The sequence below is a fragment of the Vipera ursinii genome (genome assembly GCF_947247035.1).
Source record: "Vipera ursinii genome assembly, chromosome: 6".
In the NCBI taxonomy this organism is placed as follows: Eukaryota; Metazoa; Chordata; class Lepidosauria; order Squamata; family Viperidae; genus Vipera; species Vipera ursinii.
Genome location: NC_139515.1, coordinates 42,257,033 through 42,275,839, shown reverse-complemented (window position 1 = coordinate 42,275,839; position 18,807 = coordinate 42,257,033). Strand labels below are relative to the sequence as shown.

The 18,807-nt window shown below is 36.8% G+C and overlaps 1 protein-coding gene and 1 long non-coding RNA gene across 6 annotated transcripts in view; both read right to left on the bottom strand.

Moving 5' to 3' along the window:
- LOC310642151 overlaps window positions 1–18,807 on the bottom strand; it is a 299,722-nt gene that overhangs the window by 142,604 nt on the left and 138,311 nt on the right. The window lies entirely within an intron of this gene.
- The window catches only part of MSRB3 (methionine sulfoxide reductase B3), a 70,044-nt gene that overhangs the window by 22,002 nt on the left and 29,235 nt on the right, over window positions 1–18,807 (bottom strand). For all 5 annotated transcript variants that reach the window (XM_083365598.1, XM_083365601.1, XM_083365602.1 and 2 more), the window contains 3 exons: window positions 12,422–12,530; window positions 9,634–9,711; window positions 6,361–6,389 (listed from right to left, as the gene is read on the bottom strand). In XM_083365598.1, coding sequence (XP_083221724.1) covers window positions 6,361–6,389; window positions 9,634–9,711; window positions 12,422–12,530 — 216 coding nt within the window. The remainder of the gene's footprint in view (window positions 1–6,360; window positions 6,390–9,633; window positions 9,712–12,421; window positions 12,531–18,807) is intronic.

Sequence of the window (18,807 nt, the reverse complement as noted above, 5' to 3'; positions counted from 1 at the left end):
TCCCTAGAGATTCAATGTAAATAAATGTAACATTCCCCTCCCCTCTATTTGCTATAAATCATGCTACCCAATTAAAGTAATTGGCGGGCTCTGCAACTTTGCTCCTCCTTCCAGCACCTGTGGGAATGACCTTGATTCCCACAGGATCACTCTGTGTTTAGTCTATTTTCGTTTTCTTTCCCCCTTCCACACCAAACCTATATGGCAACTTAGAATGACAAAGATGGCTTTAGCCAGGCTCTTTTCAGAAGTTTACAGATTATCAAAACTTAGTAATATCATACCACCTCACATTAGAATGCAACAAGCTCTCATTCAGCTATGGTCAAGGATGCTGAACAATGAGGTCCTCCCTATTCACCAGGACAATGCATAGCCCATCACAAGATTGAAATCCCATAGGCCAGCTTGGAAAACAGCTATTTAATTAACATCTACCCATTTAACCCTGAGAATGCCTGGAGAGAGGAATGGTCCAAGGTACCTTCTTGGGGCCTGATAATTAGAGATCCCTCTACCAAGCCACCTGGTTTTCACCTGCCTCACTCTGTCTGATCAAAATTGAACAGACTTAGGTGTGATACTGGAAGAAGTGCTTCTGCCCTGTATTAGTGGGGATGGAAAGATTTCCCTTGTTGTGATTGTGGTCCTGATATGCAAGAATGAGACACATATTGTGCAAGATTGCCCACAACATGCATTCTCTGGTTCCCTAAAACAGAGGTCCCTAACCTTTTGGGCACTAGGGACTGGTTCTGTGGAGAGAAGTTTTTCCATGGACCAGAGGGTGCATGGTTTTGTGAGCTACCCCATGAGGTTTTGCTTGTTTGTGTGGACTGGTTGCTGGCATGCTGTGGCCCAGTACCAGTCCACAGACCGGGATGGGGACCCTTGCCCTAGAAGAACTGCATGAAGCAATGGCCGAGGCAATCACCTGGATAGCTGAATAGGACATCCATGTCATGGTTCCGATAGATAGAACAAAATAAATCAGAACACTGAGGCTTGAAACTTCCTCAAATAACATGTTTATTGGCACATTCCTTCAAGGAATTACACTATTACAAAGTAAAATTTCCGACCCCTGTGCTATGCAATAAACTTCGCTACCCAATAGAGCAGTTTGGTAGGCTTTCTAACAAAATGCACAACCCTCTTCTTCCAAGTGAGAGAATGACCTTGGTTCCTATGGGACACAATATTGTTTAGACTAATACTCCGTCCCCTCACCCTTTCATGTGGCAACCTAGAATGACCAAAATGGCTGCAGCCAGGTTCATTGTAGAGTTGACAATCCATGTAAGGACCCACTTCAACTAACCACCCAAGAAAGCAGAACTCTTGAAACAGATATTGTCTCAAAAGGATACTTTTATTAGGGGTCAGTGACAGTAGGGAAGTCAGGGCGAGATTTGGGGAAAATCTCACGCAAACGGTATAGTTAAGCAAGCAATATTCTTCCTCCCACCAAAATCATAATGTCCATTAGAAATTCAGCCAATCCACAGGTGGGATATGTGCGAGTAACTGGCACAGTTGGTGCGCATCTCAAGGTCTTCTCCAGCTTTTGTTTCTCTGTAACCGTCTCCCTGATGAGGGAGACACATTCCTTTCTCAAGGAGAGAGGCAGGAGAGGGAAAGTAGAAAGTGAAGGTTATCCAAGCTCCCCCTCCCCCCAGCAGAATGGCAGGCCCCAAAAGTAGAATATATATGCAAGGGAAAACACAGAAGTTTTGGGGTCCTGACAATCCTGTTATGAGGCCACTGCTATACCACATATAAGTTTTAGATATAATTATGTGGACTGTGTATATATGTTTACTTCTGTCATTTTCTCATCATGTGCTAAATAATAATAATTAGCTCTGAGATTTCCTTTCTACAAGGGATTATTTAAGGGGAAAAGACAATCACTGTTGTGGACTAGCATGCTGAAACAGAGCTATTTACACATATTTCATCCATTCAATAAGAAAATATTTTTGATTAAAATGATATACAGTAGAACTCTGATATTATACCATAAAATAGAACAACCATAATTCATATAAAATTCAAGCATTCTGATGCCATTCTCACTTTAAATGCTTTTGGAGAATATATGATGAAGCTTGACTCCATGCTTTGTAAGAACTCATAATATACTGTCCATCTAGTAAATGGGCCAGATGGAAGAAATCAATTCTACAGCTCTTCTCTCCATCATTATCAGCTCTCACAGAAACTCAGAAGACCAATAGCACTGGTTGGTCTCATGTGAATATCATAGGGGTTTTTTTCACTATGCAAACAGTAATGAGCACATTTTGGTATGCCTTGATAGATACTGTGTTTCCCCGAAAATAAGACCCACCCCTAATATAAGCGCTATCCCAAAAATAAGCCCAGGGAGCTTGGTGTGGCCAGCACTATCAGCAGCGAGCATGTGGGGGCCGGCGATGTCCGGTGGGGAGGCAGGTGATCTTGATGCACCATGCACTTTTTCGCCCAGAGGGATACTGGAAGCTTTGTCAACTTGCAAATAGGAGCTTGGAAATGGAGCAAATTGCTCGGTTTCCAAGCACTCCATTTGCAAGCAGATGAAGCTTCCAGTCTCCCACTGGGTGAAAAGTGTTTGGGTGCCTATGGGGCACTTGGAAACTGAGGGATTTGCTTGGTTTCCAAGCACCCCAATTACTTTTCACCTGGACAGAGAAATGATGGAGGCTGGAAGCTGCGTCTACTTGCAAATAGGACACTTGGAAACGAAGCGAATTGCTCGGTTTCCAAGTGTCCCATTTGCAAGCAGATGAACTTCCAGTGTCCCTCTGGGCGAAAGATGTTTGGATGCCTATGGGGTGCTTGGAAATCCCAACCAGCAGCTCCGGCCCCTTGGAAAACAGTCCATGCACAGGCGAATCCGAAGGCCCTCACCTGTCAGATTTGAGCACTAGAGGCAGGAAAAAAGTGAGTAAGAAAAGCAGGGTTTTATGTGCTTGCCTTCTGTGGTGACTCCCCATCTAATGCGCTGGCACAGCCAGCCTCTCCAAAGCCAGCCATGGAGCTCCTCCAGTATGTCCAAGCCGAAATAGCAAGAAAACTCCAGAACCATTTAAAGACGGGAAACGGGACAGGTGCGGGACTTTGACAAACACCCCCACTTCCATATAGACTGCACAGGGAAGGGCTTGCACATAAAAGACTCACTTCGCCTCTTTTACCTGCCAAGAAATAACAGGGCAGATGCCTGAATGTCGGCACTGGCAATACTTTCTTGCCCATTTTCCCTGTCAGCAGCCCAATCAGGAAAACAGTTTAAGATGCAGCAGCCACACCTGATAGGGCCGGTGGTGCCTCTCAGTCCCTGACACATCTTGGAGGACAGGGAGGGAAACCATCACATTTCATCTTCACGTCCACACCCATCATGCCAAGAAAAGACACCACCACCTTAGAAGATCCCCTCCCCAGAGCATTTCCGCACCTCACGGCGGTCCGCTGACCCACCCAGCTCAGCCCAGCCCTCCTGCCATCAGCTGTGAAGGGGCTGTAATGCAGAAAGCAAAACAGAGAAATGACGGAGATTGGAAGTTTTGTCTGCTTGCAAATGGGGCGCTTGGAAATGGAGTGAACCATTCAGTTTCCAAGTGCCCCATTTGCAAGCAGACAAAGCTTCCAGCTCCCTCTGGCGAAAAGTGTTTGGGCACCTATGGGGCACTTGGGGCAGCTCTACCCCCCTCCCCACCTGCCTCGTCTTGTGGCAGTGGCACAGCGCAGCAGGCCACACAGCCTCCTCCTTCTGTTCTCCATCTGACCCTGGAGCACTTAGAGCAGGTATGTCAAACTCGCAACGTCACGTGACGTCGCGCGACATATTGGAGCTTTTTCCCCATTGCTGGCAATGAGGTGGGCACAGTTTCGTCATGACAAGTCCGGGCCACAGGCTGGCAGTTTGACACCCCTGACTTAGAGGAAAGAAATACTCAGGTGTGTTTGTTGTTTGTCAACTTCAGTTCACTGTTTTAACACAGTGATTCCCCAGCATCTAGTAGACAAACTGGGCCCTTTAGGCTTAAACACTCCTTTGTGCAACTGGATTTTTTATTTTCTTACTAACAGGACCCAGTATGTGCAAGCTGGAACAAATATTTCTAACACCATTTTCTTGAGCACAGGTTCTCCTCAGGGCTGCGTTCTAAGTCTGCTGCTTTTCACCCTGTTGACTCATGACTGTTGTGCTAGGTTTGCCACCAAACATATTATGAAGTCTGCAGATGATACAACAGTAGTGGACCCTATTCAAGATGACAATGAGGGTGCTTACTGCAAGGAGGTGGTGGGTTTGGTGAACTGGTGTAAAGAAAACAGCCTAGTTTTAAACATTGGGAAAACCAAAGAGATCATTGTCAATTTCAGAAAAGGTAGGCACAGCCACACTCCTCTGTGTATTAATGATTCACCTGTGGAAATAGTTACCAGCATCAAATTCCTGGGTGCACAGTTAACACATAGGCTGGCTTGGTCACTCAACAGCAAGACATTGGTGAACTGAGCGTCTGCATTTTCTGCATCACATGAGAAAAGCACATCTTCCTTCCCCTATCCTTACCACTTTTTACAGAGAGTATCTTGTCATACAGCATCACAGTCTGGTTTGGAAGCATCACTGCTTCAGATGGGAAGGCAGTGCAGAGAGTGGTGAGGATGGCTGAAAAGATTATTGGCAGTTCCCTCCCTTCCATCCAGGACATAGCATATAAGCAGTTGCTTGAGCAGGGTCTGCAAGATTGTCTGGGACACTACATATAAGGAACGGTTGCTGGAATTGGGTATGTCTAATTTAATGAAGAGAAGGATGAGGAGTGACATGATAGCAGTGTTCCAATATCTCAGGGGCTGACACATAAAAGAGGGAATTAAGTTATTATTCAAAGCACCTGAAGGCAGGAAAAGAAGCAACGGATGGAAACTAACCAAAGAGAGAATCAACCTAGAACTAAGGAGAAATTTTCTGACAGTTAGAACAATTAATCAGTGGAACAACCTGCCTCCAGAAGCTGTAAATGCTCCAACATTCCAACACTGGAAGTTTTTAAGAAGAGACTGGACAGCCATTTGTCTGAAATGGTATAGGGTTTCCTGCCTGAAAAGGGGGTTGGACTAGATGACCTCCAAGGTCCCTTCCAACTTTATTATTATTACATCCTCTTCACGATCTGTTTTGTTATCTTCTGGGAGGAGGCTTCATGGTATCCAAAGCAGAACATCCATATTTAGTCAGTTTTGTTCCATATAGTATTGACCTTATGAACTCTAAAGCTTCCTCCTTCTGTTACATATTTAAGATGGGCAGTGATTAATATTTGTATGTTACTTATATGTAAGGGTGTAGGTCATTACATATGTTGTATATAGTATATTTAAATGTGTGTTATGTATGTGTACACTTTGAAAGCAAAGAACTAAATTTCTTTATTAATGTGTGCCATTGTGCCCACGGTAAAAAAAATGTCAATAAAGGTTATCTATCTACCTATGAGCAGCTGCAAATGGCTGCAGAAGTGGACCAGCGGCCACACGGGCTCCTACCCTGACAGGGTTATTAGTGCCGCCGCCACAAGGCAAGGCCAGTATCAGGGGGAAAAATAAGACATCCCCTGAAAATAAGACCTACTGCCTCTTTTGGAGACCAAAATAAATTAAGACCAGGTATTATTTTTGGGAAAAAACAGTATGGCCACATAAGACTCTAATTTATGATTAACAAAAATAGGTAAATTTGTTCACTCATAAGCAGGGTTTGCAACTACCTATTCTATTTATTAAATTATTTTTAAGAATGCTTTTGTGACTAGTGAGGGGCCACAAATCAGTTTTCTAAATAAAAATGTTATGATCTTTAGTTTAGTAACTGAAGAATAGTTAAGTAATAAAGGTGGGATAAAAATCAAATAAATAAATAAACAAATGGATTACCAATGGTAATCCCTGTCCTAATTGCTATAACCTGAAACCTACTGTACATATAGTGGATTTTTTTTGTTAGTTCCATAACCAAATCATTATTTATATTATATGACTGCAGAAACCATGTCAGTTCTGTATCAGCTTTTCAGTGATATGAGGATGAGTTAACCTCATATCACTGAAAAGCTGATGCAGAACTGACATGGTTTCTGCAGTCATATAATATAAATAATGATTTGGTTATGGAACTAACAAAAAAAAATCCACTCACATTAAATCCATTGCAGCATCCTGAAACTTGAGGTTAGTTTAAAATTCTGTACTCCAGATCTAAAGTTAAAACTAAACATTAACTGATAAATTCATCTTTTGAAACATGAAAACAGTATGTTTTACATAAGATTTTGAACATACCTGAATTGGAGTCAAACTTTTTTTCAGATCTAAAACAAAACAAAATGAAGACATGACATACATGTAACTATAAAAAGCTTTTTACCTCAAAAAAATCCCTCATAATAAATCTCAAGCAACAGCCATGGAATCTTCATTAATACACTTGACCCAAATGTATCCTTAGTTTCATTTTAGAAATATTATTGACAAATATTTTCATTTACAAGATTGATAAAAGCAACAAGAAACACCCAAGTGAAATATCCAATGTCAGAATTACAAACAGCACATTTTAAATATTTCTGTTTTAGAACTGTACTATTATACTTTGATAAGGATTCCCCTAAGAATATCACTGGATAGTTATTTTATTTGGTTTCTTTAATACAATCCATTCTGAAAAAAAGTTTTATTTCCTATCAGATAGATGGATATCAGCCTACTTGTGATTTTTTTTTACTGAAAAAAATGTTACATGTTGTCTCGTATAGTATTTTAAGCATTACACTTATTACCGAAAAGCTGTATATTTAATAGTGAGGAAGAGGGGAAAAAGAGGGAAAACTAGCCTTTCTGAGAATATCATGTTTCAGATATAGATGAATAACTGTCCTATATTCAAATGTCTTTGAAGCTGTCAGATCAGCTATGGGAAAATGTAAGTTGGGTAATTACTTTCAAGATGCTCCTGAAGTTCTGTGAAGCAGAACTAACCCAGTGACAAGGCCTATCTGAAGAAACTGTAAGAAGTAATGTCTAGATCTAATTCTCAAACCAATTTGTGAGCATGCTTAGCCAGAGTTATTTCACAAAATAAAAACCATTGGGGTATTCCCGTATATGGGATGGAAGAGAAGAAAAAATATTTTATAGTTAGAGCTTCTAAGCAAAATATAAGAGCATGCATTAAAATGTTACTTTAGTTAGTATTTTCAAAGGAAATGCCCCCAAATATAATTATATACTGCTCAAAAAAATAAAGGGAACACTTAAACAACACAATGTACTGTATTTAATAGTAGGATAACTTATCTTGTGTTCCCTTTATTTTTTTGAGTAGTATATATATACTGTATATGTAGATGACACTTTCGTAATTTGGCCACATGGGAAAGAAAAACTGGACAACTTCCTCACACATCTCAACAGCCTACACCCCAAAATACAATTTACTATGGAAATAGAAGCTAACAACCAACTCCCCTTTCTGGACATCCTAATCTACAAGAAACCCAATGGTTCCCTAGGACACACCATCTACCGGAAAAACACACACACCAACCGCTACTTAAACGCAAAATCCCATCACCACCCGGCACAGATCAACTCCGTAGCGAAGACCCTCATCTCCATAACCAAACGCCTAGCCGACAAAGACCACCTAAAAACCAAAAAATAGCCAACATCTTAAGAAACCCCAAAGACAAGTTCCAGCTTGAAAACCAAGGAGTCTATAAAATACCATGCAAAATCTGCCCAGCCACATACATTAGACAAACTAATAGAATAAATGCACGTATCGCAGAACACAAGAACACAGTCAGAAAAGAAGAAAAAACTTCCTCCCTTTTCCAGCACCTTAAAGCAACAGGACATGAAATTGACTTTGAAGGAACAAAATTAATCTCCAAAACTGAACACTACAATAAGAGAATAATTATGGAAGCCATTGAAATAGAGAAACAGCCCCACAACATGAATAAACGTGACGATACCTCCCGCCTACCAGACATCTGGAAAATAGCCCTAGTCAACAAACAAGTCTCAGCCACAAAAACCAACACCAGACCCACAACAACACAGGACACCACCGCCAATCATCTTCACCAGACTCAAACCCAAACCAGACTCAAACCCAAACCGAATAAGCCAAGACCTACATACACACACACGGTGTGTGTGTATATGTAGGTGTGTGTGTGTGTGTGTGTGTGTGTGTAACACATTTTAATAATCTCAAATATCAGGAATATCATAATACAAAATCAATATTACCATGTTGTAGAAATGTAATACACACATTAGCATGGAAGTGGTGCATTTTAAATACAAAAATGTATTCAAAGCAAACATGAAAAATGACAAGCAGATTAGAAAAAGCATTCACAGTCTGGTCCTAGATAGAGAACTACGGTAATTAACTATTGTTACTTATTTGGTTTTCAAACAGCTAATGACAAAATGCAGTATACTAGTTAATGGCAAAGGAACAAAAATAAATTATCTTTTAACTCATCTTTTGTAAACAGATATGAATATTATTTTATGAATAATGCACAAAATGATGTCCTTGGTGGCAGAGGTTAATTATTAAGTATTTGTTAAGATGTGTATGATCCCTTTCCTCCAAGGATAGAATGCTAGCTATCTCCCTTAATTTTGTCATCCAATTGCAACTTTCAATTGTGAGATAAATTAGGCTATAAGAGAATATCTGCCCAAGGCTAACATTGGTGCTCCTTCTCATTCTTTCCCATCTTTCCCATTCTTTCCCATTTTCCCATTAGGGTGCAGTAATAGACAATGATCCTCACTACATGTTTTAGCACAACATGCATACAGGAAATAACCATTATGTTGCCCAAACAGAATAACATATTGCTACCCACAGTCTTAGGTACGTGGAAATCTGGTGAGTCCAGGAGTTCAATTATAGAGGTTGAATAAATTTGGGGCCAAAATACATTTATCCTACCATACTTTCAATGCACACAATATTCGAGAACCTGAGTGTTACACCTCATCTTGAGTTAAATGTTTGAAGACAGCTGTTGGATTAAGAAAAGTTGCTTGTCAATTTAGATATCTGAAAGATTTCTCCATAACAATATCAGAGAGATGAAGTTGAACGATGCTTTAAAGTTGAGGAAGGCCAATTTTGAGTATGCATTTTTCAATCAATTGATGTAAAGCAAAAACATTGTCCACCATTGAGTATACAATTTGGACCTCAACCAGTTCATCATTGATCAAGCCATCAGATTTGATATACTGTAGTTAGTTTTAGTTGTAATTATAATTAAATTCTGTATTCTGTATACTCAACTCTGTAATTAAAGAGTAGGTTGCTACTGGTAAAAATTTTCAAGGGACAGATCAGGTTATTTGGGGAGTCCCTATCTCTGATAATTTCTGTCCTTGAAGAAAGCACCCAGAATTCTAAGACAATATTGCTTAAAAGGACAAATTATATCTACCCACTTCTGTCTAGTAATTACAGTCAAATAGTAATGTTCTTCCAAACTAGTCAGACTTCATAAACTGCACATTTATTTTGTTCAATATACTTACTTGAATAAAGGACTTCCACAAACAACACATTTGTATATTCCATGGGCTTTATTATATGTATATTCTCCTTCAAAGGCACTAGAGCACAAGACAGAAATAACTATTTTAGTATGCATACTTACAAACTCATAACTTTATTTTCTTTTGGGCGAGGCAAAATGAAAGAGATAAGAAATAGTCAACTACAGAGAGTTCTTGGCTTTCAACTGCTATTGGCACTGAATAACCAGTCATAAATTGTTGTTATTTAAACTGAGGCACTCACAACCCTGGAACCAATTTTATGACATTTTTGCAGCGGTCATTAAGTGAAATCATCATGGTTGTTAAGGGAACCTGTCATCATAAGTGCAAAGCCATTCTTCCAAATGGGCAATTTTTGCAGACCCCAGCAGAAAACATCTCATGCCTGCAAGAGATTAAAACTATAAAGATGAGATGGTTCACAACCTCTGTAATACAGTCACAGGCCTGTGAGAAGTAGGTGTGGCATTACATTTTATGATGGCCAGAAGTACCTTATAAGCATCTATTCCAGGCCTGCCATAATTTTGAATGGTCATTAAGTGACCAGTCATAAGTTGGGGACTATCTATAAAGAAATGCATTTTATAGTTTTTGTAGATTCTGGGCAGTTTAACCATAACTCTGTAAGTTTACTCTCAGAAGTTGCTTCTAATACAGAAATAACTTTTGCATTTATAGGCAGAAGAAATAGTATAGATGCTGATCTCAAATAATTTTCCTATTTATTATTTTTTTAAAATGCTAATACAGATCTAGTGCTACTATCCTTTAGACCAGGGGTCCCCAACCCTGGGTCCGTGGACTGGTACCGGGCCGCAGCATGCCAGCAACCAGGCCGCACAAACAAGTAAAGCCCCGTCTGTGGGATGCAGGCAGCACACAAAACCACGCTCCCTCCAGTCCGCGGAAAAACCTCTCTCCACAGAACCGGTCCCTAGTACCCAAAAGGTTGGGGATCTCTGCCCTAGACTGCTACAATTTCTCTTGGATGCCCCCCCTCTTAAGACTTTTGGAGATTGAAATTTCTGCTTTCCTGGCTCTAATTCTTATACCTGTAAGGGGGGGGGACCCACAGAAGACAGAAAAAATGAAATTACCTCTTTTTAAAAGCCCATCTGAAAGGGGAATCTCCCCATTCCCAACTGGCTCTTTAGAGCTTGATTTTTCTGAAGCTCTGGTTGTCTCTACCTACTACCTAGATTTATAGATTAGATTTGACAGAGGAGATATAAATTTTCCTTTACTGTTTCATGTCTGAACCTTTGAGGATGATATTTCTTTTCATTCACTATAAGCTTGTGTTTTAAAGTATAAACATGTATGGCTCCTGGATGAAAAAGCTGTTCTTCAACACATTTTCAATTAAGTTTTTAAATTTCCACTGTAAATTTGTGTTTTTTTAATCCTAATATTTTAAAAACATACTTTATTTACTTTATGTTAAACCAAAGTAAAAATATTTTGATTATTAACCAGATTTACATTACATAAAAATAAAAGATATGGAATTAAATGGAATTTAAAAAATTGAACATGGCTAGCACAGATGAAACTTTCTTAGTTCAGGTAAATCAATTTAGAGAAAAGACCATTATACATCATAATTATAGCTAGAAACAGAAAGAGAAGAATTAACCATTTAAATTTTGATTCTTTGGTATTTGCCTAATACCTTATAAAAAATACAGTAGTGTAAGATCCAAGTGTAAGGCAGTGTATAATACTATAAAATGAATCAATTTTAATGTTGGATGGTGTTCTAAGCTAAATTGCAAGCTAGGTGAAAGTCAGAAATGTTTTTATTTCAAAAACAGCATTATTGCTTTAAGAATATTTTTCTAAGTTACCCATTTAAAAGGCTAGGAGGTCATTGTAATAAAAATCAGCTGTATTCCTCTAACAAAAAATCTAAGTGCTCTACAGCTAGTTTTTATTATCCTTTCAACTCTTTTTATGGGGTGCCTTTTTATACAGTTATTTTTAAGTGACTATCTTACTGTTTGCATGTACTACATTATTGTGCTAATATTGCACACAACAAAAAATGACTTGGCTGAAGCCTCCTATACTAGAAAGTGCATAATCAGCAGTCCATATCTAGAGCTATAGGGAGCTTTAGCACCCAAAGTTCTCCATTCAGCAAGTCTAATTAAAAATAAAATATTATGAATTGTGAATTGAATATTTAAGCATATTATTAAGCTTACTGAATATCTTACAGAGATATCTATTTTTTATGAATCAAATGGAATAAACTATATTCATTATCCTTGAAAAAGAGCCATCTTTTTTCTTTCACCTTACCTTCTGTCAGAATATAAAAGCTACCTAATGACCCAATTAATATTTTCTACCCAGAAGTTTCCAAGAAAAGAAACAAACTAACAAAAAAAACAGAATGGGAAAAAATGAAATTATACCACATTCTCTTTTCTCTTTGATATTTACAATGACCACTTCAAAAATATTGCCTTAAACATTATTTCCATTATAATTCAAATCTCCTTCCCCAAAACAAAAAATGACCTGTGCTAGTTGCACAAATGTTGTAGTAAAGTAAAAGCAGAATAAAGTCACGATAACCAACTTACATTGATCAAATTTCTGAACTTAGTGCCCATGCTACAATTTTTTGGCTTTTCAGTTTATTCAGGATAAACTAAAACAGAATTACTTGAAACCGCTTGAGAGAAAATTACACCACAGTGAAAGAGAAGGAACATCCCCTTGTTTTTGATTACCACCTACACCCTTGCCATACCTTTCAGTTCCTTTCTCCTGGGTAACATGGTACTGCAAGGGTGTCAACCGCTTTCTCAGTTCTTCCTGGGAAAAAGTCACCTTATAGTTCTTTTTTTCCCTACGTGACCCTGCAAAAAGATAAAATATGGAAAAAGGCGTCTTTTTAATTTAAAATCCTGAGTAACTGCATGCTAGCCAAATACAGTTTCTATAGTACATTCACTTTTCCAATGGCTAGACTGCATCCTAATGCATTAGAGAGGTTCAAGCGGATTGTTCTATCAAACCCAACTTTTAGAAGGCTGTTGTACACAAGCAGGTGACTCCATGTGAAAAGAATGTGAGGCAGCCAAAGCTTTCACTATGCAGAAAAGTCAACCCACATGTTTGTGAGATCTGACCATCACATTATCCTTTGCTAGAAGGTAAAATCTGGAGCCTAATATTGTGTTCTTCAGGACTTCTCAATAAGTACATTTTAGTATTAAAACCCTGTAAGACATCTGTAAATAGGTAAAAGGTAAAGGGCATATTACGTTTAACCAGAAGTTGTGATCACTTTAAAATCTTGCCAATTATTGTTAATTTCTCATGAAATTTGAAGCATATTTTAAAATTATCTTACACTTCAAAAAGTATAGCTGCTGAAAAAAACAGGGTATTATTTAGATCCTTACTTAAACCCCATCCACTTAAAGCACTTTTTTCAGGTTGAGGGATATATTTTGATTTGAGTGCTGTGGCTATGAGCTTAAAAAAGTAGACAGCTCTTCTAAAGACTGATGGGACACCAACTTCCTCTGATTTTGTATATCTTCGTATTGTTCCATGTAGTTTATTTATACCATTGTTTGTATTTTAATTGTTTCCATTTCTATTTTATTGAACTGTTATGATTATGGTTTACAACCACCAAAGTCTGCTTAAATTCAATGGCATACAACTCAAATGAATTTGAGGCAAATATTGTGACGGCTGCGATATAGCTACAAAACTGAGGCAAAATTCCTGGATATAAGGGCAATAAATATGATAGGCATGAATTCAGAAAATTCAACTAAAAATTAGGAACTTAAATAAGAGACTAAGAATTCTAGAGCTTAGTAAAATGCATATTGGTTTTAAAGAGGAGTTAAAAAAAATGGAATGTAGATACTTAAGGACAAGTGTAACTAACCTTAATAATATAAAAATATCAATGTTTCTAGAAAAAGCCAAATAAACAATTTTTCTAGAAATATTAGTTATGAGAACTATTGAAAAGTAAGATTTAAAAAAATTAAATCTTTTTATCCAATGAAACTGATAAGCATAAAATAGTTAAAGAAGCTCTTAATGCCTACAATTGAATTTAAAAAGTTTCCTTTAAAAGGTTATTAATTACATATTTACTATATAACAGAATAATATGGAGAGATTTAATGCTGTGAAAGATCTCTCAACATATAGATTAACAGAATTCGAAGTTTATTGAGTTGACTCCTGATATGGAATAATTTAAAGATCATATATGCAGGAGGTGAGACTAATATGTATTCCTCTGCTCTATTTCCTCTCCAAGGCACAATAATCTGCATTTTTTGAAATCCAATTAAAAATCAAGCAGCAAATAGATAAGGCATATCAAGGCACAATAATCTACATTTTTGAAATCCAATTAAAACTCAAGCAGCAAATAAATAAGGCATATTGTACACAGAGAAGGATTATACATATCTGCTCCTCAGCAGAATATTTTAGGGATGAGCTCTTTCATTTATCTCCAAACATAATGAATAGAACTAGCAGAATGTCACATTGAAATACTATATTTTATGCAGCACTCTAGCTGAAATGGAAAAAGACAATATGACTTGGAGAATGAACCAAATACCTGATTTATAAAAGAGTGCCTACAGTTTCAAAGTAATATTTATTCCATAGAGGAAGTATTACAGTGTTTTTGTAAAATAAAAAAGGTGCCAGAACTCACATCTTGTTAATGTTTTATTTATATAATTTTATTTATATATTTATTTATATAATTAAAAATATATATATCCAATTCTTAACATGAATTTAATTTATTGTATTAAAGCCAAATTTCAAAGTTTCGTCCAATTCTCGTCTGGCAAATCTTCTCGACTCCTTTCCTTGCTGTTAATATCTATGGCTGAATGTCGTCCTCTGAGTAACTACAGATCAATGTACTTTGAAGGATCGAAAAGTCTCAGAGGCGGTCTGACAAATTTGATGAACAAAACTGCTGAAATTGTCTTACTCTTTAACAAAGCTCTTGTTGGGGTGGCAATTAGAATCATCTGCAAAAACCCATGTTCACATTCACTTGAATGGTATTCAGAGTCCGTATCTAATGCAACAGTTTTTCTGGATAGGTCTTTTTGAGAATGTATTCATGGAATCCACGAATCATTTCTCTTTCATTTAGTTGCAGTCTGACTGACAAGTTTCTAATTTCCACTTCTCCAAATGTCAGCTGAGTATTAGCATCTTCAGACCAATGTTTTTGATGAAGTACGTGAGACCAATATGCCAACTCATCATCTTTGCTATCAAGCGATCTTTTTTCAATTGACTCTTTCAATTTTGTATAAAATATACTTGGGTCAATGGGAGGATCCTTTCTTGAATCTTTTTTGTGAAATAAAACTCCATGAAAGCCAAGATTGCGTACAGTAGCAATAGCGCATTAATTAATAGGGCCCAAAGTTCTGTCTTCTTTCTTCAAAAACTTGTACCAGTATTTTTATTTTCTTATTTGCCTTGTACAGGTCCATGTTGCGGTCCTGTAGGTCCAAATTTAATTCTGATAATTCTTGGAGAGCGTCACACATCAATCCTAGGTCCAATTATTTTTCTTTTCAAGCCATAAGTACATTTATCATTTTTATCTCTTGCATTGCTTCTTCAAAATGATATGCAAGGGATTCAAAATTATTCCACACAGCCAAAACTGTACGCAAACTAGATGACGTCCATCGGGTACTTAAAATTCTTCCAATTTTCAGCAGCTCATCCCCCAGTAATTCTGCACATAAATTCAACTCTCTACTATTCTTTGCCGAAGCATGGTATACGACGTAAAGTTTATCAATAAATGATTTGAATCCATTTATTCCTGAAGTTTCCTTGGCAGCAACACCTACTGATAATTCTAGTGTGATTAGCACAATGACAAACTATAATAGAAGGAAAACATTCTGACAGCAATTTTGTCACTCCACTTTTACATCCTATCATCACAGCAACACCATCACACACCAAAGAAACCAAATATTTTTTTCAATAATCTTCTGTCATCCCATAAGAGTGAAGACATTGGAGTAAGGAATCAAATACTCCTTCTGCCGTTACTTTTTCAAGTTCTACCAAGTCCAAAAACAAATTTACCAGTGAATTCATTCCAACACCTTTGATAGAGCATCGAACATATACTATGAGGGTAATTTTTTGCTTATTGTGGTTGATTCATCAATTATCAATGAAATTTTATTATTGGATTGAACAATTTCTTTAACCACAATTTTCCTCATTTATTCACTTATATGATTAACAATGTTAAAATGAAGAATATGACCCATTTCAACTCTGTTCTGTTCTTGCAGATCAATTTCAGTTTCAAAATGATGGAATGATTGATTTTCCTTTGCTACTTTATATGCAGTTCAAAAAAAACCACAGAGCCATTCATTTTTCAAGCAAAATTCTTTTTTTTTATCATAGGTCCAGCAGTCTGGCCAGTCATTTGTAGTTTGGCTTTGCTTCTCAAGATCAGATTCAGAAATATCAACAGGTGTTGTCCATGTGTTCTGTTGTTGTGTCTGTTAATATTCTGGCCTTTTTATTAGCAGGACCGGTGGTTGAGAAGTATTTAGTAATTTTTTTATTATTAAATTTGGGGTCACACTTTTACACTAAAAATTAAAAAAATATTAAAAAAAATCAGACCTGCAATTATGTTTTTTTAAAGTTTCCTAGCTTTTTAGTAGTGCAAATTTAAATTGAAGGAATGCATGAAAGCTGACATTCATACTTTGATTTTTTTTACATATAACTTAGTTATATTTCCAGTGCTTCTGCCAAGAGTTCCATTGTTTCTTTAAAAATATAATCTTAAAGAGCTTGCCGTTGTGGTAGAAGATTTCTACTACTGCTCCAGGGTTTGGCTAACATAAATATTCATAGCACAATTAGATTTATTATTGCTGCTAATCATATCTTACAAACATGAATGTACTTTCAAACATTTAAACCTGGTTTGTTTGGGGAATACCTATAACCTTTTCCATTTGAAATAACCAGTGTTTCACCAGAGATGTATCTGATTTACTATCAAGTGTTCCTGCCAGGATAAGAACACTGAATTTATTGCAGATAGTTTGTAATTTCACCATTGGGACATTCTTACTAATGCTGCAACTTAAAGATTTGAGCCAAGTTTAATTTATAGTTGCCTTTAGTTTTTTTCATCTGTTTTTGGCTTAGATGAAGTAATGCATCTTTCAGGCATTCACCAAATAAACTAGAATTTGTTGTGAGCATCTCTTTAAATACAAACAGCTCATAAGCTGGACTTACCTATATTAGCAACCACATTACTGATGGCTTGTACGTACCATTTTAAAGATATGATCATATTGGTTCAAGTGAATGAGATGCTCCTTTTTTTGTAAAAGAAAAAGGTGCCAGAACTCACATATGTCATATGTCATATAACCCGCCTTGCCTACCCTACAAGGTTCCATCCTAAAAAGGTGCCAGAACTCCGTTCTGAGTGTTCTATGACAAAAAAAGCCCTACTCCTATAACCCAAAATGCATGCTATCCATCCCTGCCAAAATAGTTGGTTATTTTCATCAGACTTAGTTCATGATGAACTTAGAACACAAAGTTCTGTTTTATCAAATTAATCATGAAAACAATATAGTAAGCTGCCATAGGGGTGAAAAATTGTGGGATAGCTCTCCCATGTTTATTTACTGCAGGTGGAATATTATTTTTTTGTCTACTTGGAAAATGATGTGTTGAACTTTAATAGAGGAGGAGACAACTTTTGCATATATAGTCTGACATATATTGAGTTCCTTTTGGAAGACTAGCAGTGGGAGATAATAGATGTCTAATACAAGTGCATATGCTGCCTTCAACATATATGTGTTTAATTGATAGAATCATGTTACTGACAAGATAATGAACTGCAAAGAAATTGTTATTTATACATATGTTAAACAGTTTGTTTCTATTTCTTTACAACTGCTGATAAAAAATGGCCTGGCAATGTTCAAATTATACACACAAGAGAACAGGCGCTCACCTAATGAGTGGGAAACTGTTACAATTCAATCTATTTATGAATATGAATATGTCCACAATTGCCCAGTGTATTTTCACAATGATATAGAACTGTGCCCATTGTCCCCTCTGTTATTCATTTTCACTTTGGAAGTTTTAAATTGAAGTATCAGACAAGATAGAGAAATTAGAGGGTTGGGGATAAAGGGTGAAACATATAAATTACAAGCATTTGCTGATGATTTAGTATTTATTTTGGAAGAACCCCTGGAGATGATCCCTAAATTGTGGGGAAAGATAGAACAGTATGGAGAAATAGCAGGATTAAAAATAATGAAAAAACTAAGATAATAGTTAAGAATCTTACAGATAAGCAAAAAAGCCGATTGTCAGAATTAATAGAGGTACAGATAATGAAAAAGGTTAAATGTTTGGGTATACTTTTATCAGCCAAATGCTCAACAATAAAAGAAGACAATTATATAAGGCTATTGAAACAAAGCTAGATTTGGAAAAGTGGAAGAACTTACAATTGTCACTACAAGGAAGAATTGCTACATTTAAAATTAATATATTGCCTAAGATTTTATTTTTATTTCAAACAATTCCGATAAAACTTGAGAAAAAATTCTTCCAAGAGCTGAATTCATTAATTTTGAAGTTTGTATAGCAAGGAAAGAAAGCTAGAATAAAGATGAAAATGTTGCAAGATGCTAAGGAAAATGGAGGCTTTGGTCTACCCGAGTGAACTTTGTATTATCAAGCATCTGTATTAACATGGGTGAAAGAATGGATAACTCTTAGGAATAAAAGATTGTTATATTTGGAAGGACATGACTTACAATTGGGGTGGCACGCTTTTTTGTGGTACAGGAAAACAAAATTCATAAGTATTTCCAAAATCACTGTATTAGAAATGCTTTGATAACAGTATGGGAAAAAATCAAAACTAAAATATATGTAAAAATTCCAGGGTGGTTATCAAGGACGGAAGCTTTCTCACACCCAAATTTGGTCGATTTTGAAAAAAAAATTGGGCATATAGAGATATTTTGAACAGTGATGGGACATTAAAATCGAAACAAGAGCTTGAAAATCAGGGCATCAACATGT